This window comes from Hoplias malabaricus, chromosome 2 (genome assembly GCF_029633855.1).
Source record: "Hoplias malabaricus isolate fHopMal1 chromosome 2, fHopMal1.hap1, whole genome shotgun sequence".
NCBI classification, from domain to species: Eukaryota; Metazoa; Chordata; class Actinopteri; order Characiformes; family Erythrinidae; genus Hoplias; species Hoplias malabaricus.
The window spans coordinates 60363881-60389667 of NC_089801.1; the positions used below are offsets into that span (position 1 = coordinate 60363881).

The following is a 25787-nucleotide window of genomic DNA, read 5'->3' on the forward strand; positions in this document are numbered from 1 at the left end:
AACAAATTATCAACGTCTATTGATGGTAGAATGGCAGGTTGAACTGACGTTAAAATTCAGACGTTTGTCAGATTTTGGGATTTGGTCACCATATCTTACAACTTAATGTTGGTAATTTACGTCAATTTGACATCATGATGTGACGTTTGGAAGATGTTGGATTTTGGTTACATAACAGCACCAATTAAAACCAACAAATTTTCAACATCTATTGATGTTAGAATGGCATGTTGAACTCATGTTAAAATTCAGACATTTATCAGACGTTGGGATTTGGTCACCATACCTTACAGCTTAATGTTGGTAATTTACGTCAATTTGACATCAGGATGTGACGTTTGGAAGATGTTGTATTTTGGTTACATAACATCACTACTTAAAACCAACAAATTATCAATGTCTATTGATGTTATAATGGCAGGTTGAACTGACGTTAAAATTCAGACGTTTATCAGACGTTGGGATTTGGTCAACATACCTTACAGCTTAATGTTGGTAATTTACGTCACTTTGACATCAGGATGTAACGTTTGGAAGATGTTGGATTTTGGTTACACAACATCACTACTTAAAACCAACAAATTATCAATATTTATTGATGTTAGAATGGCAAGTTGAACTGACGTTAAAATTCAGACGTTTATCAGACGTTGGGATTTGCTCACCATACCTTACCTAACTAAATGTTGTTATTTTACGTCTATTTGAAATGAGGATATGATGTTTGTTAGACGTTGGATTGTGGTTACATAATATCATGACTTAAAACTAACAAAATATCAGTGTCATATGTCGTCAGATTCTTACGTCAGTTTAACATCGGTATTAGACGTTACCTTGACGTAAAATTTTGGTCATCCGACGTCACGACCAACATTCAACCACATATCAACGTCTTTTGACGTTGGTGGCCAGCTGGGCTTCTTCTTCTGGACAGTAAAGTGGAACCCCCAAGTTTATGACCCCATTAAGCCTAAAAGATCAATCAGAGCCTTGGAGACCAGGATTAAAGAACCACAGCTTTATTACCATCAGCTCGGACTGGCACCCTTATCCAAAATCAACAGATGGCCCAGGACTGCCAATGGTGACCTCCAGCAAGTTCAAACCAGACAAACAGCATGGACCAACATTTGCGAAATCACTTTTCACCCTCTTTCCCTCTGAACATCATATCGGACGCATATGTGTCATTGTTTCTAAACATGTATTATGCAATGTGTTATTAATTTTATCCTCTGTTATTCTCAGGTGACTGTCTACTAACTAACCGAGTGATGTGAATTACTGTTTCAATCACGAGGAAAAATTCCTGTCTCAATTTAGAAAGACGAATTAATTTCTAACATCTAGAATAGTTGGTAATATACTCGATATATATATGTGGTATGGTTGACAGGGAATGCTAAAGAGGGTATTATTGTCGTCACCTGGTGGGTTGGATAGGACGACAAAAGCTCCAGGGTCACCAATAATTTCCACTTCCGCTTTGATCAACCAAGGTGGTGTGTTTGGGTGTGCAGCATCGTCGCGGCGGTGGAAGCTGAGTCGTATTTCTATGGCTGGATTGGAAGCCAAGTGTCCCATGAGTTTTAAGCAGGTTTCTAGCTTTGCTTGACTACCCAGCGAGCTATAGGGTAGATGGTGGTTTGAGGCCACGGGATAACTGACTTCGCCATTAAGGCTTAGTAAGTACAACTCTGATTTATGTGGGTAGTTTTTTTGGTGAATACTGGTGGGCGTCAAAGGGAGGCGGGTTAGGGATTGTGATATGAGGAGCAATGCGGTTAATGGCGATTTGTGTTTTAATCTCAATATAGTACTCGACTGCAGTTGCCTGAATGTTACTGTTCCTGTGCTGGTTGATCGCACTTTGCAGCAGCTAGGTGGGTATTCCTTTTTTTATATTAGTGCATCTTATCTTAGCGAGTTTTTGACTGTTATAGCAACAACCTGGTATTAATGTATGTATTTATATCTCTATGTGTATTTATATTCGTTTTAGGCATATATATGTATGTACATGGGGAGGTTTTATTGTGACTTGTGAGTGATGGGGTTTTTCTGATCATGGGGAGCAGATGTGTTATGTTTTAAGGACAGGAGTGTACTGAAATGTAGATTGATCCTGTGTTTTATGTTTCAGTGGCGCCAGGCCTGGTTGCCTGTATGCCATTGTTTTCTTTTTTTTCTTTTTTTCCCTCTCCCTTATATTACCTGCTTGCCTCTCTTGCCAAAGTTTAGTAGTACTGTATTGATTTACTGAGCCACTTGTACTGTTGGTGTCTTTTAATTTCCTTCTCTTAGTGGACCATAGGACCATTACTTTTACTTAGTGTTACAAGGGGTTGCCTTTTATGCCCATTTATTGTTCAACGCATTTGAATAAATCTGAATCGTGATGGCCCTAGAGTAATTATTAGTGTTCTGCCCCAAGGCTTAGGTTTGATTATTATTGGTGTTTTTTTCTTCTTGTGTAAAGAGTTGTCTATTTTTAGAGGTGTTGTTTTCTCTTTTTGTTTCTTTGGGGTAATTAATTGGAACCCATTATTACTCTGTGGGCATCTTGCTTATAACCTTTTAGACTTTGCCAGGAGTGTTTGGCTGAATGGGTGTGGTCCCGTTGTTCACTATTGAATTTAAGACTCGTGTTAATGTGTCTTGATTTTATGCTGTGTTGACTGAATAAAGTACCTTTTGTTAAACTCATTTTGTCTTATTACTCATTTATTTGAGAAACCTGACAGGGATCCCCATACCCTTTAGACAATTGGGGTGGCGTAGTCGTGGTTATTGTATGTGGTGACAAGCTCTTTTATTCTATAGTATCCCTAGAGTGTACCCACTACATATATATTTGATAAAAATATATATGTAGTGGTACATAATGTACTTTTTCTTCTCGTTTACGCTCTTGGTTTATTTCTACGCTGACAAGCCGACTCTTCCAAAAGACTCTTAAAGAAGACAGAACCTCATGCAAACTAACAGGGGATGCCTTGTGTCAGTTAGCAGTGCAATACAGAAACGAAAAGAGTAAATGGACGATTAATCGTCGGTAATAATTTCTTTTCTCATTTGTGTTTGTTGTTTGTAGCCCAATCCAAGTTTAATTTTACGACTGATCAAAGCAGGTGAAACTTATTTTGGCCAGAATAAGGGCGACCGCTGGAATCGGAAAAGTAGTAGTAGTAGCTAATTAATTCGGAAAATAGCTTCTGAAGATCGGAGTAAACAGCGCTTCATTGAAGAACGTTCTACCTCACTCCGGGAAAACCAGCCAGGCCAGCGGTTCTCTGTGATGGGAATCCCCGACTGACGTCACACCGTCTAAAGGACACTGAAAGTGGCTGACTCATCCTGGAGGGACTTCCCCCACTAACCAGCCTAACTTCAGCCGTGACAAGTCAAACAACGGAAGAACAGGGTGAAAATCTGCTGGACCCATCGGCTCGGTCATAACGACAAGAGTAAGCAAAATTCCTCATCTTCAGAAGCTGATGTCAAATTAAGTCTCTTGATAAAATTATACCCTAATTAAATCATTTAGCAACACATTATTCACAAGTCATATAGCCTAGCCAACTATTAAATTCGAACTGGTTTCACCTGCATTGATTCCATGAGATTTTGATGATTGTGCTATGTTTATCAACCTATTATCATTCCTTTTAATAAAGTATTTCCATTATTTGAAATAATACAGTGTGTGGAGTTTGTTCATTAAGAGTCTGAAAATCCTGAGAACTCATTCCCTAGCGTTGACAGGTTTTTAATCTCTAATAAATTATTAATATTTTTGTCATTTAATTCAGTAATATTAATAATAATTATTATAAGTGATAATCACCATTAAACATAACCAACTCAAATACTGTTACTCCGCTACAACGTCTAACCCCTGCATTAGGTATGGTTGAAAACGGAGTGTTTAAGTTAGCGACAGTTTGTAACAGTTCAGCCCAGCCTAACGGTCTCCTGTCATCAGATACTTTTTGAGGAGCTGTGAGATTTTTAATCAAATCCAACGTGTGATCCTTTGACTGCTTGACCATTGAAAATAAATTTTCCTTCATCATCCCATGAAGCTACATCATCAGACTTTAATATTTTCTCCATGATGTAAGAAGCATTTTTTTGGGTTCTGGCTGGAACATTTGCTATAACCTCTTTAATAATTTCATCTTTGGTTGTTTGTAAATCCTCCGTCAAAGGTTTATTTTCAGTCACCTTCGTCAACGGCTTATTTTCAGCAGGTAGGGAAAGGGTTAATTGAGACTTTCCTCTTCTCCCTGTTTGACAATGTTTAAAAATCTTTGCAAGGCTAATGCATAAAGTTTAGCCTTTTCATAAGGTATCAAATCAGATCTATTCAATATATGACGCATCACATCGTCTATCATTTTCCACCATTTTTCATTTTTCTTTGTGCAAGAAAGCCATTGTATTAGAAAATGTTCAATCTTCTTCGTTTGATAGATGAGGAGGAGGAGGAGGAGGAGGAAGCACACTTGTTGTCTCTTCGTTTGTTCTTTTTCACTCTGCCCTTACTCTCTGTGAGCTTTCGCTTTTTATCTGTAATTACAATGCACCTCACAGGAGGCCTCTTAACATTCTTGCGCGCAATCGCAGCAATTCCTGATCCATCCTGTTTTTGATTCTTGCTAATAATATTGCTCACAACGTCACTTACTATGCCTTGCGCAGCTGTTTTAAAATGTGGTTTTACAGTAGATATACCCCTTTTAATAACAGACACAGCCATCCTAAAAACACTTTGAAGATTCCGCTCAACTTTTGTTCAGAATCAGCTTCTTATCACTGGTAAAGACGCAGCTTTCCTCTCAATCGTTCCCACAGCTTCACAGTGTTTTCACCAGAGCATCTATGTTGCTGTAATACCCCGGACTCATCTGGCAGGTATAAAATTCTTTTTTTATTCCGTCATTTAATCGGGCTAAAAATATGCTTTCCCACACTGTCAACGAGTACCATGAATGAGGATATATACTTCGGTGAGAGCCACTTCCTAGTCACCCGTCAATTCAATAGGCTTGGCAAATTTGGTGGTGTAACATGAAATCTTGTTTTCAGGATAGATGTCTTTGGATGCGTTGCTCGGGAGAGTCATGTAGAACCCTGTCTCTTCCATGACTATATGATTTTGATTTTCAATGCATTCATATCAAATCTTTTTAAACTTTGATGTCAATCAAGTCCTTTGCAGGAATCCAAGAGTTAAACTTTTCAATTTTATAGGTTTTATTTTTTCCGACTATAATTTTTTTTAGCTCCTGTTCATAAAATACCCCATCAATGTTTTCACCATCCATATCTTGCAGCTTGTAAACCGGAGGATCTCTCGGTATCTGTTCCAAAACTTTGAAATGTGAAATTTTCATTCGTATAGTTTTGTTCATATGCGTTTTCAAAATGTCTTTACACACGTAAAATCTTTACAGTGTCACCGATCTAAAACTTAAAACGTAGTTTCTTGGTTCTTGAAGGAATCAACCCGTACAAGTTTTTAAAAACTTTGAATGAATTTGTTTCATTAACATCAACAGGTTTCATTTTGATAGAGCTGTGGTAATTATTATTGTAAGCAAGGACCATATCCTGTACAACATCAACATATTTTCTCGTATTAACAGCTGTGAAATATTTCCACATTTTATTTCTAAGCGTCTTGTTAAAACGTTCACAGACCAAAGCTTTCTGCCGTATGCCTGTGGGTGGGGGGTTCGCGTATGTGTGCGTGCGATAAAGGGGTTCATTGTGGGGGGTGGTATATCGTTAGTGATTATGGTAGCGCGTGTGCACATAGCTCGTGACGGGGTACCTGTAATAAAACAGAGCGTGTGCGCGCATGTGGAGAAAAAGGTAATAAGAATTACGGTTAAAATACACGCTTATGATTGGTCGAAGCGAGGGCGGGATTTTTGATCAAGGGCGGGAAAATACACGCTTATGATTGGTCGATGCGAGGGCGGGACTTCCGATCAAATAGACGCTTTTGATTGGACAAGGGGGCGAGACTTCCCTCTCAAAAGGGGTGGGGCACACTCTGATTGGCCCAAATGACCTGTCAAAATTAAGTTACAAATAGTGCCTCATATTTTCTCTCTCTTGTATATCTCTGAAGGCAAATCTGGCAATACCACCTTGGGATGCCCAGTGAAGAGAAGATGTCCCCCCCCCCCCCCCCCTGCTGGACTCAGCCCTGGTCCCACATCCAGGAACCATCCTCCACCTTCAAAAGCATCTGGGATGACAAATCACATCGTGCGATATGGCATTATTCCACATCAGTTCAATACCTTGTCCTATGCTAGGTGAGAAAATGACCCGTCTAATGACACAAAGCCTATGGATTCAAACGTAACAAGTGCAGTGTCCTCTTTGACAGGGCAATCCCAGAAAAATGGACTTCTGTTGGGTTAGATGCCAATAGCTGAGGCCTAGTCTCTGTGGATGGAATTTGACCAGAGTTCCTCAGAACTCATTTGATGTTCCTCATTTAGGGAAAAACATCTCCTATAAATAAAACATATTTTCTGCTGTGGTTAGCATAAGTCTACACGTATACTATTTTTATTTCATAATCTTTCAGCTATGTCAGCAGATACAAATGTTTCTGTCCATAACTAATGATGCCACTCAAGCCAATAAGAATTTAGATCTGCCCTGAGCCCACATCCAGGAACCATCCTTCACCTCCAAGAGCATCTGGGATTACAAAACACATGGTGCAATATGGCATTATTCCACATCAGTTCAATACCTTGTCCTATGCTAGGGGCACAAATGAACTGAGTCTAATGTCTAATGACTGAGTGAAGAAACTGTGGTATTTTACAGTGCCAACGTTGCTCATCTCTGTGGATGGCTTGTGTTCCAATGGGGTGATATTCATATGTTTTAAGCTTTTTGGAGAAAAGAGGAGAATTTGACCAGAATTCCTCAAAAGTCATTTGAAAAAAAAAAACCATCTGTTTTGGTTACAATCTATTTTCTGCTGTGGTCTATACTAATACCATCTTCATAAGCGTTCAGCCATGTGAGCAGATAAAAAAATATTTCTGTCCGTAACTAATGATGCCACTCAAGCCAGTAAGAATTTAGATTAACAATAGCTCCACCAATAAAATAAATATCTGCTGAAGGGTCCACCCACAGACGTGTTTAAAAATGGGCAAGAATCAGTGACTTCAGCTTTCTGCAATGTCCAAACTCCTGTGACTTGAGGTAAGTCATTAAAATTGTGTTACCTACTAAGCCTTGTTTATTTGATATATATATATATATATATATATATATATATATATATATATATATATATATATATATATATATATATATATGTCTGTTATTTTAGCATGAACTGGTATACAATAAATCAATGTCAAATATTTGTTGGCATAATATATGAAACTCTGTTATACCATGTAACAGCAACATACATGCATGACAGATTCATTCTCCATGCCATCAGAGGGAGATTAAGTGACAATGAGCAAAGTAAGTAAAGAGCAACAAAATAAAGTCAATTGATTTGGACTTCCACAATGCTCCAAACGTGACACTAGTGCTTAAGGTGCTGCCTTCATATATTATACACTATATATATATATATATATATATATATATATATATATATATATATATAAGGGTGCACTTATTTCCCAGCCTAGTTTCTAAGTATAACTTTACTTTTTAAAAAACAAGGATACATATTAAAATATTTTGTTGTTGTTTGAAGTTGTATATTTATAGATGTTGATGAAAAGTTTTTGCAGGCCCTGATGGATAAAAACAGACTTGAAACGGTTTACTTTCCGTTCAAATGACAAATTTATATATATATTCATTCATTCATTCATTCATTATCTGGAATCATTGGACGCAAGGTGGGAATACACTCTGGAGGGGGCGCCAGTCCAGGTAGGCTCTGGACCCACTGCGACCCTGAACTGGATAAGCGGTTACAGATAATGAATGAATATATATATATATATATATATATATATATATATATATATATATTCGAATATATATATGATGTTTTCAAGTCTGTTTTTATCCACCAGGGCCTGCAAAAATATTTCATCAACATCCTTGTTTTTCTGCACCCTTATTATTTTGTTATTTATTATTATTTATTATTTTGAACCAAATCTTTAGTGAACCCACAGCCCATTGACCCTTGAGCCATGTGTCAATGACACAACCAGACACTATGCTACCCTTGTTTAATAAATGTATCACAGAATTAATTATTAAGAAGAATGACTAATTTTGAGCAGAGATTGTCTGTTCAGTGTTCTAGAGCTCTACATTATTTAATGCCAAGACGATAATGCATCAGCTGTGACCAAAGAGAAGACATTAGTAAAGAAGAAGTCAAGGTGTTGAAATTATTCAGTCAGTCATATTTCTATCCAACTTAGTTGAAAAACAGTGTTCTCTAATTTTAATAAACGGATGCTATGCTACAGAGACGACTGGGCAAAACGTGAGGTTATGCATATAACCACTGTTCCCTGAAGAAGAGGAACGAGGTACAACACAAGCTGTATGGGATATTATGCTTCTTCCATATCTGGCTGAAGACACCTCTAATCACGCCTGCAAGGCAGATGACGTATAGTGACGAGGGTAGGTGGGCTCGCCCCTCACCTATATCCTCTGGACACTAGCGACTCTCTTCAGTTCAAGATGCTGAGCTTCAACAAGCTAATAGTGAAGCGGGGCAGCCCGTGTTGTACCTCGTCCCTCTTCTTCAGGGAACAGTGGTTATATGCATAATCTCACGTTCCCTATCAGTCGATTCACTCGGTACAACACAAGCTGTATGGGATCTAAATTCACGCCCCGAGAAACAGACACCGAACCAAGAAAGCAGCCTAGTGCATGTTAGACCCTATAGAAAGGACAGCATGAGCTACAGAAGGGGCCAGCACATCCAGGCGATAAAAACGAACAAATGTATGAGGTGATGCCCAGCTAGCAGTGGCACAGATGTCTCCAACTGGGACACCCTTAAAAAGAGCCCAGGATGTAGCTATTCCTCTTGTGGAATGAGCCCTCACCCCCTCTGGTAAATCCATACCTTTGCTGCTATAAGCTATAGAAATAGCTTCTAAAACCCAGTGAGAGAGTCGTTGTTTAGAGAAGGCCCTGCCACGAACGGGGTTAGCAAAACAGACAAAAAGCTGGTCACACCTACGAAAATCCTGAGTACGATTAATGTATGTGTGCAGTGATCGGCAGAGCATGTGTAGTCTTTGTTGCACCTCAGATGTAAATGGAGAAGGAGATAAAGGATTTAACTCAAAAGCCAATGAGCTGTAAGACATAGGCAACACCTTTGGCACATATGCTGCATTAGGACACAGAGTCACCTTAGTGTCCCCTGGTGCAAACTGGGTACAAGAAGGGGGTGTGCTCCTGGCGACAACCCACCAAAGCCCTCATGACAGGCTGATACAGCTGCCAAATAGACTTTTATTGTTGAAAAAGAGAGCCCTCGTTCAAATAACTCCTGAAGGAAAGTTAAAATGTCAACAATGGAACATTGGAAAGGGACCAATTCCCTCTCCTGACACCAAAGCTCAAATGCATGCCATTTAAATGCATACAGACCTCTTGTAGAGGCTACTCTTGCACTCTCAATAGTGGCAACTACATTGGAGGGTAAGCCACGAGCCATTAACATTGACCTTTCAGCGGGTAAGCGTGGAGACACCACAACTCCGGTCGAGGGTGAACTATTTCTCCACCTGCCTGAGACAGGAGGTTCTTGTGAAGAGGGAGAGGCCAAGGGTCTCCTGCAAGGAGACTGACTATCTCTGCGTACCATGGTTTCGATGGCCAACAGGGGGCTACCAGAATTAGGGACAGGTTTCCCTGGCGCACCCTCTCCAGTGTTGGCAATATAAGAGCTACTGGAGGAAATGCATAGAGAAGAGTGTTGGGCCACTGGTGTGCCAGCGCTGTGGTCCGTTAGAGAGAAAACAGCCCAGTAAACAAGGGACGTTCAAAAAAGGTCTAAAAGTAGTCGGTCCGTCAAGGACATATTTTAAACGTCAGTGGACGTCCAAAATTAATTGAAAACAAGTCAGTTATTTCAGGACCAATTGATAACGTCAATGGACGTCCGAAATGCGTTTAAAACAAGTCAGTTATATTGGGACGAACTGATAACATCAGTGGACGTCTAAAATGCTTTTTAAACAAGTCGGTTACTTCAGGACCAGTTAACGTCAGTGGACGTCCAAAATATGTCTGTTATTTTGGGACAAATTAATATTGTCAGTGGATGTCCGGAATGCGTTTTAAATCAGTTAAGAGAGAGAGAGAGAGAGAGAGAGAGAGAGAGAGAGAGAGAGAGAGAGAGAGAGAGAGAATGTGTGTGTGTGTTTGAGAGAGAGAGAGAGAGAGAGAGAATGTGTGTGTGTGTTTGAGAGAGAGAGAGAGAGAGAGAGAGAATGTGTGTGTTTGAGAGAGAGAGAGAGAGAGAGAGAGAATGTGTGTGTGTGTTTGAGAGAGAGAGAGAGAGAGAGAGAGAGAGAATGTGTGTGTGTGTTTGAGAGAGAGAGAGAGAGAGAGAGAGAGAATGTGTGTGTGTGTTTGAGAGAGAGAGAGAGAGAGAGAGAATGTGTGTGTGTGTTTGAGAGAGAGAGAGAGAGAGAGAGAATGTGTGTGTGTGTTTGAGAGAGAGAGAGAGAGAGAGCCCCTCCCCTTCAGATAACGGTTACTCTGAGTTTAAATACAGCGTCAAAATAAGTTTCAGTGGATGATTTTTCAACGTTTTGTGGAAGCAGGCATTACTAAAACAGCGGAGGAGGCTCATATATTCAGAGGTAAGTGATATTTAATCTTAATAAAACATTCGTTTCACTCTTTCTGGTAAAGTATAAGTATTTAAAGAGCTCTAGCAAAGCAACAGCTATGCTAGGTTAGCATCTCAGTGAAGACAAGTGAAGGAGTAGAGGAGGATAATAGTTAACCCATTCTGTATAAAAAATTCAAAGTAATATTACATTATTAACAGGAATGTTTTTGACATTTATTTCAGCAGGTCTGTGTTGCAGTTACGTGCAAGCCACCTTGCTAACAATGCGAATGTTAACCAAATATCAAAAGAAGTGCTGGGCTGGAAAGTAAAATCATACAATAACCAGGCCACATTTGTGCTTTTCCAAATATGTGAAAATCATCAGATGAACGGTACTTTTTTCTGAAGTTGTGTGTAAAATATCGATGTATTGTACTCTGTTATTACTTTTACTTAGAAAACCAATACATATAATTTTATCAGGTGCACCATTTGTATATGATACAATATTTTGTTAGACTGACAATTTTTTCCCACTCAGGTATCCAACTAACTTGGAGTATGTTCATGTTCCCAAAAGTTTAACTGTGAAATATAAATGTTATGGGGAACACTAATGCAAGTATGTATTTTATTATATTGTAGAATTAGTAATAATATTTTAAAACGTATTTGCTGTGGTCTGATTATTAATGAAAGCATACATGTTTTGAGTCAATACTGTCCATCCTCCAGCACACCTTGCATATGTCACTCAAGCAAAAGCTAGAAAATGTGCCACTTTTCAATGTTGCAGAGATCTGAAGTTTTCGGTAATTTTATCAGGCAGGGAAGTCAACAGCATTGTCACCAAATGCCCAGTGCTGGTAGCAAGTGAACCAACATCATATAAGTATTATTGTATCTTTTTTAATTCTGAAAATATTATATATAATATATATAATATTATTATAATATTTGTAATATAATACTAGATTTATATTAGTTTTTTAATGTAAGACCATTATTAATATCCTATTATATTAATATTTGTCTAATATCGTTTCCTTATTCTATCTTATTTGCCTCTACACTATTGTCTTTATTGATATAATTTATTGGATTATTATAATAAAGCTTTCATCTATTGTGTTCTGCTTTGTTTTTACAATTGTCTGATGAGGTTGATGGAATCCATACTCTAACAGTGAACAAAATTCACCAGTTCAGCAATGGATTTACAGCTGTACTCCCTAAAATACACATCGCCACACTGACGTTAAGATGAGAGAAGACTTCAAAGCTTACAGGTTTGATTTAAACATTTGACCTAAATAATAATTTAACAATTATTGCATCAATGTGGCTTCTGTGCTTTCATTCATTCATGTATTCATTCATTGTCTGCTTGTCCAGTTCAAGGTTGTGGTGGGTACAAAATATTTACATACTACCTGGAGTCACTCTGCGCAAGGTGGGAACACACCCTAGACAGGGCACTAGTCCTTCACAGGGCACCACACACCCACAATTTCACTCACGCACTCACACAATGGACACTTTTGAGTAGCCAATCCACCTGCCAATGTGTGTTTGGATCATGGGAGGAAACCAGGAGCACACAGAGGAAACCCATACAGACACAGTAAGAAAACGTCAAACTCCAGAGGGGGGCACCAATATAAATTAATAGTTAATAGGTATGGGATAATTATTAAAGCATTTTCCTTCATGATGTATAGGCATTGACTTCAAGAATAAACTTGTTTTTCTTGACTTACAACTCTGACCCCCTCATTAAGTATGATAAAGTAAACTGTTGCCACACCAACTGAAATAGTCACAGTCAATGGAAAGTCAGTATTATGTCTTAGTGTGTCATGCCAAGTCTATTTCTGTTTTTCTGTAGGGTGAACCTACAACATTATATCTGATAATTCAGCTGAACGATCAGGACTGGGAAACTAGTGTTTCCAGAGGAAAGCTGAGTTGAGGTTTGCTGTCATAGTGCAGTAGATGAGGCCTTCTTCACAAACTCCTGTATGTATCACGCCTTCAAAATTGAATACCCTGCACACCTGAAAACACCATGGCATTTCTCCAGATATGCATTTTAAACTCTGGAGTTGCAGAGTGTGACTCGAGTGATCAACCTCCTGTACTAAACCTTTCATGCCTCCATTGAACCAATGCACACAATTCCTGCATAGAAAGTTTACCTTCGCCAAACTCAAACAACACATTGGCCTGTGTGTGGACATGTACAGTATAACCTGTGGTATATGACTGCCAGTACACTATTTTAAAGTTTCATTCTAACAGAAGATGTGTACTGAAAACACAAGCAATAATTTTCCTTCCACTGACATATTTTTTATTAATTAAATGTATTGATTTAAACAGATAAAAAAAAGGTAAAAATTTAATGTATATATTAAAATGTCAGTTTTGCGTATTCCCTCTTCAGGTGGATTTTTATTAATTTAAAAATTTCTATATTTTTGATTTTGCCTTTTTAAATAAGTAATTCTTTTGTACACTGTTGATTATGGAAGGTCGCCAATCCACCTACCAACGTGTGTTTTTGGACTGTGGGAGGAAACCGGAGCACCGTGAGGAAACCCACGTGGACACGGGGAGAACGCACCAACTCCTCACAGACAGTCACCCGGAGCGGGAATTAAACCCATAACCTCCAGGTCCCTGGAGCTGTGTGACTGCGACACTACCTGCTGCGCCACCGTGCCGCCCATTATGAATATTTGTGTTAATAATTCTGGTACACTTTAGTCACCACAGGGTACAAAATGGTTTGTCACTGGGGTGGTGTATATAAAGTTAATGTTAACGATACACTTTAGCCCCTTATGGTTCCAAGTACATTAACTAATACAAAAACATGACTACATAAAAGAATACTGAAAGGTACTGTATTGTACCTAAAAGAGGTACAGCCCCAGTGACAAGCTTTTGTACACTCTATACTTTGTACTTTGTTCAAATATGTACGTCATTACCTTAGTATGCAAATTTTTGTTTCATTTACATGTGTAATTGAATTGAATACAGAATATTATTTTTTTATATTTTCATTTTAATGTAATGTAATGTAATTTAATGTAAATTAAATGTAAATGAAACAAAAATTTCATTATATATATATATATATATATATATATATATATATATATATATATATGCCATGTTTGAGTCACATATTTTGGGCTAATTACAAAAATTTGCCAATATGTTTATAAATATTTTGCTTTTACCTATGGGTGTAATGTTTTATAATAATGGATAAACTATTAGGAACCATTAAGTGCTAATGGGTTACATGATGAAAACTATTAGATGTAGACACCATTAAAATCCAGTCTGAACCATTAAATTCTTAATGGAACCTACTGTACTTTGAAAGTACATTTGTAATGTGACTCTGTTACTCGTCTTTTCAAAGTTTATGTTTGAATGTCTTTTCAACTTTAATTCAGTGTTTATTGAATGACATTTATGTACGTGATTTCAACGTTGAAATAACGGCTTTAAAAGGACGTCTTTAATATGACTTTTTAGTCGTCTTTTTAACGTCTGTGTTTGGACGTCTTTTCAACTTTCATTTTCAATCTTAATAAACGTTGATTAGACGACAGTCAAGTGCGTTATTTCAACGTTGAATCAACGGCTAAATGTTTACTGGGAGAGGACAATGTAATGTGGTGTGAGCGTTGTGCCAGAGACCACGCCACCTTCACCACAATCTGGTCGCACACTGCCCCCCAACCCGTTAGGGACGCGTCCGTTGACACCACTTTGCGAAACAGAACTCTGCCTATCGGCGAGCCCTGACACAACAGGCGGGACTCCCTCCAAGAGGACAACGCTGTCATGCATGCTCTTGTCACAACTATCCTTTTCCCTAATTGACGCGAGGCAGTTAGGCGATGGAATAAGAGCCAGCGCTGAAATGCCCGCATTAGAAATAAAAGTCATCTGGCCCAACAGCTGGAGAAACTGGCGAACGCGCAGTTTGCGTCCCAGCTGAAACTGAGCGAGGCCGTCGCGAAGCGCACATATTCTGCGCTCTGACAGACATGCTCGGCCGGAGAGCGAGCATATTTCTAACCCCAGAAAAGAAAGTTTCTGACTGGGAGAGAGAGAGCTCTTCTTTAAATTGACCGATAAGCCCAGCCGCTTCAAATGAGAAAGCACAGCGTTTGTATCTGTCCGAGCTTTCACTTTGACCGCGCTATTATAGCGAGGTCGTCCAAATACGCGAGCACGCGCACTCCTCGTCTCCGCAGTGGGGCGAGAGCTGCTTCCATACACTTCGTAAAAGTGCGAGGAGCTACAGAAAGCCCGAACGGGAGAACGAGCCACTCGTACGCCACTCCCTCGAACCTCAGATTCTTTCTGTGATCTGGATGGATTGCTATATGAAAATATGCGTCTGTGAGATCTATGGACGTGAACCAGTCCCCCGGGCCAATCGAGCGAAGGAACTGGCGCAGAGTTAGCATTTTGAAAGTGAAGACTCTCAAATGTTTATTTAACACTCTCAGATCTAAAATTGGACGAGCCCTTTTTCGGCACAACAAAGTAACGGCTGTACCAGCTCTTTCGTGATTCGGTCTGAGGAACCACTCTTGCCTCTTTGCTGAGGAGATTTCTTATCTCCTCCTTGAGGACCGCTGCAGCAGTGCCCGATACTCGGGTGAACACCACGCTGGAAAAGCGGGGAGGGGGAATTCGAAATTGTAAACGGTACCCTACACACACTGTCCTTTCTACCCAAGGAGAGATTGCGCATGCGCGCCACTCTGCTGCATGAGCTGCGAGTCGGCTGTGATAACAGCCTGTTTGTGGGGAAATGAGGCCCTCCTGTGGCTGAGCTGGGGAGCATACAGAATGCTTCCTCAGGCTCACTAACGCCAGATCGTTTATTGTGCTTGAAACAGACACTTTTATTTCCTGATGTACAAAATGAGACTTTATTAAGGCACATCGAGGAACATAATGCTCTTTTTTTGCACCCAAACTGGGGGCTTGTAAACACTGAGGGAACCCACCCACCCCTGAGAACTGGGAAAGGATTGTGGGGATGTTCGTGCACACGTGTCTGGGCAGAACAGATGTTTTGTGAACAATACTGGGGTAGAACGTGTCCTTTTTGGACTGGGCCCAGGTACGGGAGAAGGGTGGCGCCTCTTGAGGGGCCTGAGAGGAGAGGCTGCAGAGTCTCCGAGCCTCGGAGACCTCTCCCACACTAAACTGAAGGTTAGGATGAGTTAGGCTTCTTCCTCCTCACTGCTGAATCCTTAAGAAGTCCAGGTGGAAGACCCCTGCTCCAGGCGGAGTGACGCGGTGCCTGTTTTTGTGGTTGCTGCTTAGGAGGGGGTTCCCTGGAAGAACTGCTGGTGCAGACCTCTTCACAGTGGGAAATGGAGTGGAAGGCTTACGAGCGACCCACGCTGGCTTCTGCTTAGCCTTCCTTCTTGGCAGAATAGAGCGCAGATCCTCTTTCTGCTTTTTCCTGATCTCGAATTTAGCCTGAATGGCTTTGAGAGAGTGACCAAACAGACCTGCCGATGAGACGGGTTCATCCAAATAAGACACTATGTCTCTTTCTGACATATCGGACATAGTCAGCCACAAGTGGCGCTGACTATGTCGCCATTCGACGCCATTCCTCTGCCCACCGACAGTGCAGCACAGTGGGACATGCGCAGGATGTAATCCAAAGCAATTCTGACCTCGTTAAGCAAGGCGGTTAATGGGCTGTCCGCCAGCAGTTGCTCTCCGAGCCAGACACATCGTCTAATATGGTTGGAGAAGGGTGACCAAATTCATAGCCCTAGCTGTGCCTGCCTGAGCGCAGTAAACCTTATCCAGCTGCGAGGAGGAAAAACGGCAGGGCTTAGAGGGAAGCACGGCTGGTCCTGCTACCCCTGTGTGATGGGGCGAGATAAGCTGCTAGTGACGGCTCCATGGGAGGGGGGTTCAGCAGACCTGTCTCCTCCACCCCTCCTATGTCGAGAAAAGGAGCAAAACCCGGAACCGCCGTACGGGTCAACAGTGGTTTAGCCCATGAGGATTTTAGCTCGGCGATGAAGTCCGGAAACAGCAGGAGACGGTGTTTCACTGCTGTTGGGACCGGGGGAAGTAAAAACCTCATAGGCTGTGTGAGGAGCGGGCCACTGGACGTCCAGTTTCTGAGCATCACGGCGATAAAGGGAGATAAAGGACGTGTCCACCTCGTCCTGTTTTCCCCCTGAAGCCACTGCAACGAGAGGAGTCGGTAGCTCCTCCTGCTCGTCCTCGTAGAGACCGTGCTTGTCTAACCCGAGGTCAAAAGGGTCGTCATCTTTGAGTTCAGCTGCAGGCTCGGGGGCCGAATCATGCAGGTCCTTCTCATGAATAGCAAACCCACACCCTTGAGGACAATGGCGAGGGACTTTCCTGCCATGGCGAGTAGCTGCTTGCAAGCTCATTTAGATAGCCGTTAGCAAAACTAAACGGTCTAGCACCGAGACTAGGCAAAGCAAGCTCAAGAGAAGAAGGCAAAAGACACGTTCCAAAACAGCACTCCGCGGAACAGCGGTGATTGCTCTAATACTGCAAGGAATGCTCAGCTTCCCCTAAAATGTCAAAAAATAAGTGATCAAATATATACTGTTGTGTGTACATGTCATTGAATAAATATACAATACAACACGCTCAACTTTTGTTCAGAATCAGCTTCTTATCACTGGTAAAGACGCGGCTTTCCTCTCAGTCATTCCCGTAGCTTCACAGTGCTTTAAACAGTGTGGACCCTGAGCATCCACAGAGTTCAATAGCGAAGCAGCGAAACGAGACGAGTCATTGGATAAATGCTGGGGTTTGTCCCGCCCATCGGACGCTCAGCGTCTCTGGGGGTCTATGGGGTAGTGGGCTGGCCTCGGCTGGCCGGGACGCTCAGCTTCTGCATGATGATTGGATGATCTGTCTGAGGCTGAATCCCTTTTTGATTGACAGCAAAATGAGCGAATCAGCGATCCTTTGGTGTAAAGCTCCGTGGGACACACTTCACATGGGCCAAGGCCGTTTAAGCAGCCTAGCTCTGCTGGCCATTGAGAGGACACTAGTCAAGTCCCTGGAAAAGACGCCTTGTTGGTACGACAGGGTCACAGATCATTTTCTTAAAAAGGAACAGAGGGTAGAATTTACGTATAAATAAACCGACACATTTTATGATGTAGGCCGATATTGAGCTTCCCCTCCTTGAAAGACCAGCATCCGCCACTGCCGCGGAAAGACGACTCACCAACGTGAGATTGTTGCGGTTCTTTCCTATTGGAACAGTAAGCTTTTTGTACTGTCTTTGCTAAGGAATAGAGCTAACTAGCTAGCTAGTTTAGCAGAAAAGTGTAAGGTGTTCTTAGCGAGGTGAAGAGCATAAGAACTGAAGAGAGACGCTAGTGTCCAGAGGATATAGGTGAGGGGCGGGCCCACCTACTCTCATCACTATGCATCATCTGCCTTGCAGGCGTGATTAGAGGTGTCTTCAGCCAGATATGGAAGAGGCATAATATCCCATACAGCTTGTGTTGTATCGAGTGAATTGACTGATAGGGAACGTTTTTTTTTTCAATAAAGTGAGTCTGATAAACAGTTACTATTTTTATTAATTTTCATTACTAATTTTATTATTCAAATAAATAAGAACATAGAAATAAAGAAGAGTGTAGGTACTTATCCCAAGGCTACAGTTTACCACACATGACCTTTTAGAGTTCCCTTTGATTCATTTTCCTGATTTAACGGGCAATACGTATATTCATGGAATTTGGTAATATTCCTGGAACCTCTTTCCAGACAATTTCGATTAATATAGATGTTAATTTAATTTGGTTTTAAAACCAAAAACAAACAAACAAAAAACCTAATGTACACTTTTAATCTCTCAAATTTGGTGACTGTAATATGAAGCATTCTCTCTCTCTCTCTCTCTCTCTCTCTCTCTCTCTCTCTCTCTAAACTCTTACTATCACTCCATTGTAATAGATTGTTTTATATTTTAAATATTGTCCACGATGTAATTAATTGCTGTGCTAATAATTTACAGCCTGTTGTGATGATGTCATTCGCATTTCCTCCACTTCTTCCTCTGATCTTTCTGCTGATGATAGTAGGTGAGTCAACAGTTTGATTGATGACACTATCACTATAATTCTGATTATTATTATGATTTTTATTATTATAAACCCCAATTAATTCCATCACTCTTACAGTTCTCTAATATATATTAACTCTAGCATAATGAAAGGCTTTTTTAGTGATACTGTATGCTTTAAACAAAGAATAGTGGTTAAGAACAAATATGCAGATGAAATTTAAGTGGATTTGGATAGATAACTAAACAAAATATCATTGAAATGGAACATGTTGAAAAATGATCTAAGTTACTGCAGTTTGAATTAAATATATTATCATTTAAAAAATAAACTAAAATGTTATAATGTAACTAGTAAACATAATGACATTTTCACTATTTTAGATGACTATCTGTTATTTTAAATGCTCATAAATTTAAATATATTATTTTTTAATGAAATGTATGGCATAACACGAAATGAAAGTTACTGGTTATTGTCAAGGATGAGTTTTAGGTCCCTAAAAGTTCAGAGCTGCACTCAACTTATCAATCCTGCTGCATTCTGACACCACTCCCCCAATCCTGCAAAGGTTACAGACTCTTCTCTCTTTGTGTTTTCTGTCAGAATCAGCTCAGTGTTGTACAGTAGCTGCTGGAGTTGGAGAGAAGAGAATCTGTAAACTAAACAAACTCTGACTGTCTCATGGGCTCCAGTCTGTAATCAGCTCTTTCATCAATCATGTGTTTCAGGTGCTTCTGGAGCAAAGTGGAGTGTGAAATACAACCAACAGAGAATATGTGCTTTAAAAGGGTCCATGGTTTCTATGAATGGTTCTTACACTCACCCAGATGGTCATACGGTGAAGACTTTTTGGATCATAAACCCCATTGAAGGTGTGGAGAAACCTGATCTGAGTAAAGAGTCAGATTACTCAGGAAGAGTGGAGTATTTTACTGATGAACAGAAACACTTCTCCCTCAAACTGAGTAATGTAGAGAAGAACGATGAAAATGAGTATTACTTCAGAATCATAACAAATATAGAAAAGGAAAAATGGATGGGTAAACCTGGAGTTCATCTTAAAGTTACAGGTAAGAAAAATCATCCATGGTTTCAAATTATAGCCACAGCACATTCTATGCTTTAACATAGGATTTTCTTGCACCACAGTTAAATATCCTCAACTTATCCCCTCTCAATGAATTTTTATTTATTAATGTACTTTCATTTATCTGACGATTTTTGCTTTGACTTGAATTTTAACTTATTCAGGACTCTTATTATTTAGTACTGTAAGGTGACATGTATTTATAAAATTCAATAATATGATATTTTTAAAAGTATTAAATAGTTCTACCAATCTTTTAGATCTTAAGGTTGTAATGCCTAAAGAAGTGATAGTGGGAGGAAGAGCAATTCTGAAATGTGAAACCACCTGCAGACTACTTCTTCCAACATTCATCTGGTACAAAAATGGACATCTGTTAACCACAAAGACCACCAACAACCAGCTCCACCTGCAGCCAGTCAGCAGTGAGGATGCAGGCAATTATAGCTGTGCCGTAAACGGATATCAACACCTCCCTTCCCCTGCTCAAACTCTTGGAGTCAGATGTGAGTTTACAATATTTTTTTTAAATACACCATATATATCATGTAGAACTAGCACTTTTTCATTTACTACTCATTCCCCTTCCCATGGGTTCCAGTGTGTAATCAGCTTATTCATTAATCATATATTTCAGGGGCTTTTGGAGCAGAGTGGGGTGTGAACTACAACCAACAGGAAATATGTGCTTTAAAAGGGTCCACAGTGTTTATGAACGGCTCTTACACTCGTCCAGAAAATGTTACAGTGACTGAGGCTGTTTGGATCATAGACCCAGATGCAGGTGGTGAAAATCCTGATCTGAGTAAAAAGCCAGATTACTCAGGAAGAGTGGAGTATTTTACTGATGAACAGAAGAAACACTTCTCCCTCAAACTGAGTAATGTAGAGAAGAAGGATGAAAATGAGTATTACTTCAAGATCAGAACAAATTTGGAGAATCAGAGATGGCTGGGTAAACCTGGAGTACAGCTCAGTGTTACAGGTAAGATCATTCACCGTGTTTCTCGACTGTTGCACAGTTCATGGTTTTAAATTTGTCATAGTACTGTCTATAACCTTTTATACCAGTATTATATAACATGTGCTGATAAATATCTCCCTTCTACAGCATTTTAGATCATCTTAATTTTGAGTGCTTCTTGATACAGATCTTACATTTGTTTTAGCATTTAAACTGTCCAGGACAGAATAATGTAATATAGAGAAAAGTAACATAATTTATTAAGACTTAATAATTCTCAAATTATTTTAGCTATTCAACTAGAAGCTCCTGATGTAGTGATGGAAGGAGGAACAGCACTTCTAATTTGTGTAACCACCTGCAGTCTGACTGACCCAACATTCATCTGGTACAAAAACGGACGTCCTTTAACCACAAAGACCACCATCAACAACCAGCTCCACCTGCAGCCAGTCAGCAGTGAGGATGCAGGCAGTTATAGCTGTGCTGTAAACAAATATCAACACCTCCCTTCCCCTAATCACACTCTCATTGTCAGACGTGAGTTTACATTAAATGTTGTTAACTTTATTCATGAGACACTTTATATTCACTATGTTAATTTGGCAATTTACACTTATTTCTAACCCTCCCTTTCCTGCTTCATGGTTCAGTGTTGCACAGTAGTTGATGGAGCTGGAGAGAAGTGAAGCTGTAAACTACAGTAACTCTGACTCTCTTATGGGCTCCAGTCTGTAATCAGCTCTTTCATCAATCCTGTGTTTCAGGGGCTTCTGGAGCAGAGTGGAGTGTGAAATACAACCAACAGAAAATATGTGCTTTAAAAGGGTCCACAGTGTTCATGAATGGCTCTTACACTCACCCAGATCACGTTAAAGTGGCAGAGACATTTTGGATCATAGACCCAGTTGATGGTGTGGAGAAACCTGATCTGAGTAAAGAGTCAGATTACTCAGGAAGAGTGGAGTATTTTACCGATGAACAGAAACACTTCTCCCTCAAACTGAGTAATGTAGAGAAGAAGGATGAAAATGGGTATTACTTCAGAATCATAACAAATATAGAAAAAGAAAGATGGCTGGGAAAACCTGGAGTTCATATCAGAGTTACAGGCAAGTTAAGTTGAGTGTTTCTCAACTAAGTCACAGGCCATTGTTTGAGGTTTAGTCATAGCCAATTTATATGAATAATATTTTTTTTATAGCCATGTATATGAATAGAGCTTACACTCACCCGGGACATGCTATAGTGACAGAAACTTATTGGACCATAGACCCACATAAGGAATTAAATAATATGTCTCAAGAACCAGATTATTCAGAAAGAGTGGAGTAACTTTTGATGAACTGAAACACTTCTCCTTCAAACTGAGTAATGTAGAGAAGAGAGATGAAAAGTAATGCCTCATAATCATAACAGATATAGAAAAAGAGTTCACCTCCAAGTTACAGGTAAGGTAGTGTGTTGTTTCAATTTAACCATAGTCCCCATAATTCATGTTCATCAGGATATAATCGCACTGCTAATCTATATTCTCTATATATCTCCCTTCTGAAATGCATTGACATTGCTCAGCACTTGGAAAATTTAATTCTTTAATGTCTTTAAGACGTTAAAGATTTAATATGTTCCAATATTTCCACTGATTAAATAGTTGTCTTCTTGCTTTAGATCTTCACATAGAATCTCCAGACAGAGTGATAGAGGGAGGAAGGACACTTATGATATGTAAAACCTCATGCAGTCTGAATACTGCAACATTCATCTGGTACAAAAATGGACATCCTTTAACCACAAAGACCACCATCAAAAACCAGCTCCACCTGCAGCCAGTCAGCAGTGAGGATGCAGGCAGTTATAGCTGTGCTGTATATGGATATCAACACCTCCCTTCCCCTTATCACACTCTCACTGTCAGATGTGAGTATGGCATTTCCAGAAAGTAGTACAACACCACATTCTTGTCAGGAATGTATAAAAGCTGAATAATATCATAGGGTGTCTTAGTATAAATGTCATTTTCATGTGTGCCCATTTTATGTAATCACATATGTAATCAGATGACAAGAGCATAATCCCTTAACTACAGTAACAATATAAACCTATTCTACACTGTAAACTTGGATTTCTAATTAGCTATGATGTTTACTGACATTTAAATTAAATGTGGCTCCCAAAATATTTTTATCTTTTATTTCTGCAGATCCTTCATCATTTAAGTTGCAGCTGTATCATACACTTCAAAATTAGTAGCTCTTGATATCATAGTTTAGTACTTATATTTTTTGCAGATCCCCCAAATGATGTGTCCATTGGTCCTTCTGGTGAAATAGTAGAGGACAGTTCAGTGACTCTGACTTGCAGCAGTGATGCTTATCCACCTGTGGAGAACTACACCTGGTTTATAGAAGGTGGAGTCTCACCTGTAGGATCTGGACACAGTTACAGTCCTCTACAGAGTGGATCCTACTACTGCGAGGCTCGTAACGAACATGGAGCTCAGAGATCAGCTCCATTCCTTTTCAGAGGTAGGAGACATAATTGTAGCTGTTGACATGGTCTTTGTTGTGCTTTATTCCTAACACATTACTGAATATTGCTTGTTCTTGTGTTGTTTTTAGCCAAAGGCTCTGTTACTGTGTATGTAGTTGTAGCTGTTGTAGCTGGAATTATTGCGGTTCTTCTTGTCCTTGTCTGGATGAGGTGAGAATATTTATGTTGACTAAATTAATGCAGCACTACATTACATCTCACTAGTACCTATAGGAATAAACTATCTTTCCCTAACGCCTGTAAATAATTACATAACAGCATTGTTACTGATCATGTCCTCTTTGGATTACACTTCACTATTTGTAATTCCTTGGTAGAAGAAGAAAGAAGCAGAAGAGAAATATGGACGAAGGCTATGTGGTAAGCTCTAACAGAACTGTTCATGTCAGTCAGTGATGGGACCTGTGTTTTCTCATGTTGACTGTTGAGTGAATGTTTTTTTAACAGGTTCTATTCTGGTAAATCTCTCTTCCACAGAATATTTATGTCAGTCGACGTTTTTCTGAAGATGATACATCCAATCCTCCTGACTACAAAAATCTAGAAGTAAGTACCTGTTTTAATGTTGTATTAGAATTGTGTAAGGTTTAAACTAGCAAGCAAGAAGGCCTTCTCAAACAAAAAGAAGCTCTTTCTGCAGCAATGTGACAACAGAGAGTATTATATTATAGTGTAATGTAGTACAGTATTGTAGTGCACATTACAGTTTTCATTTTTGTTAGTGTAATTGTTACCTTTGCTAACTAACATAGCTAACCCGTGTTCTAACTCTCTGTTCTTTAGGACAATAACGTCCATCCGCTTGATGATGATGGTGGTGTTACCTTCTATGAAGATTAAATAGTGTGTATTTACAAGAACCACATGAATTCAGTACTGAAACAGATCTTATTTCATTAAGATAAACTCTGTAATAACCTTGTTCTGCTGGAAATGCTTACAATAAAACAAAACTACAATACAATAACTTCAGAAATCAATAACTTCAGAAAGGCAGAATTGGCAACAATGTGTTCCATGACTTTACAATCTCTCGCAGCACTGCTTAGCATCTTGCCAATGAACTCACCAAATCTCACAATGAATATAATACTGCAAACCCATTTAATTAATTATAATCTGTTGATTCTTTTTAAGTTTTTTTAATAAAATAAAAACAATGTTGTCACTGACCAAATTGACTATGTTCTGTTGTATACAGTTGTCTTCTAACATTTATCTGTAAATAAATGAATTTTGTTGACTTCATATGCCTTGTTTCATCTCCAGGACTTCCATTACATTTTTTTTTAGTTCTATACAGTTCTATAATGAAAGAGATAATGTAGAAGAGAATGTAATGTTAATGTACCTGTAGTATGTATATTTCTTGTTATTTTCTAAATAATTTATGGGTCTGTGAAGAGGGTCCTGCACCCCTCCTCCAGTGAAAGTGTATATAATAAAATAAATACAATTCCTAAAACTCTGCAGATATGAAGAATGATAGCTGTTGGTAGCCCACAATATGATACATTTCTGGTATTTCTACTCTCTTGGCCATTATTTGCATGACATGTTGAAATGTTTCTCTCAGGATTTTATGGCATTAGGCCACATAACTAACAACGATACAAGGTTTGATGAACAAAGAACAGAGTTCCTCTGCTTCAGAGGTTAATGTTGTCAGGCTTTACCTTCCTCTAGTTCAGCCTTAAACTTAAAAAGTGATAGATTTAAATGTTAAAAATTTTATCTTTAAAAAATCCCATTTAATACATTCTGACAGAAAATCAGCTTGTGACTTGTTCTGTCAGAATATATTACACATAATGTATTAAATGAATGCAATACCTGCTGCTCTTGTGCGTGTCATGCATACAGAACCCTCTTCAATTTTATATTAAGGTTAATAGCACTGTTGTACCACACTTATTTTTGCTTCAAATCCCAATTAACCCATTTGATTAATTAATAAACTATTTTTATTAATTAGCTGTTATAACACCTGAAATATTGTATTTGTACTATTTTCAATTAAATACAGGGTTTAACTGATTTACACATCATTGCATTCTGTTTTTATTTACAATGTGCACCACATCCCATCTTTTCTGGAAATGGTGTTTATATGGTATTTAAATGATTAATAGTATAAGAGCAATTAGAGTTGCAATATGTTGTTCCCCGCTTTGAGATGAGTCATGTAGTATATCGAGTAATATC

The 25787-nt window shown here is 39.2% G+C and overlaps 1 protein-coding gene and 1 long non-coding RNA gene across 3 annotated transcripts; both read left to right on the forward strand.

Moving 5' to 3' along the window:
* The first annotated feature begins 7512 nt into the window (after nucleotides 1-7512).
* Nucleotides 7513-24749, forward strand: LOC136686679 (B-cell receptor CD22-like). The gene is made up of 13 exons (XM_066660602.1): nucleotides 7513-7521; nucleotides 18927-18993; nucleotides 19707-20048; nucleotides 20326-20571; nucleotides 20703-21050; nucleotides 21321-21569; nucleotides 21797-22141; nucleotides 22701-22949; nucleotides 23321-23557; nucleotides 23651-23732; nucleotides 23900-23942; nucleotides 24060-24128; nucleotides 24366-24749. Exons 1-13 carry the CDS (start codon nucleotides 7513-7515, stop codon nucleotides 24420-24422), a joined length of 2343 nt encoding a protein of 780 aa, XP_066516699.1. The 3' UTR covers nucleotides 24423-24749.
* Nucleotides 10755-13882, forward strand: LOC136686691 (uncharacterized). 2 transcript variants are annotated; one of them, XR_010800354.1, is made up of 6 exons: nucleotides 10755-10865; nucleotides 11081-11232; nucleotides 11382-11462; nucleotides 11637-12129; nucleotides 12236-12859; nucleotides 13375-13882. It is a non-coding gene; the product is annotated as an uncharacterized lncRNA (long non-coding RNA). The 2 variants fall into 2 exon arrangements; XR_010800353.1 differs by having other exon boundaries at nucleotides 12236-13882.
* Nucleotides 24750-25787: the final 1038 nt, after the last annotated feature.

Excerpts from the sequence above, each read along its gene's own strand:
- LOC136686679 (XM_066660602.1), top strand. Across the intron at positions 18,994-19,706 it reads CTTTCTGCTGATGATAGTAG|GTGCTTCTGGAGCAAAGTGG; the intron begins GTGAGTCAACAG and ends CATGTGTTTCAG. Across the intron at positions 20,572-20,702 it reads TCAAACTCTTGGAGTCAGAT|GGGCTTTTGGAGCAGAGTGG; the intron begins GTGAGTTTACAA and ends CATATATTTCAG.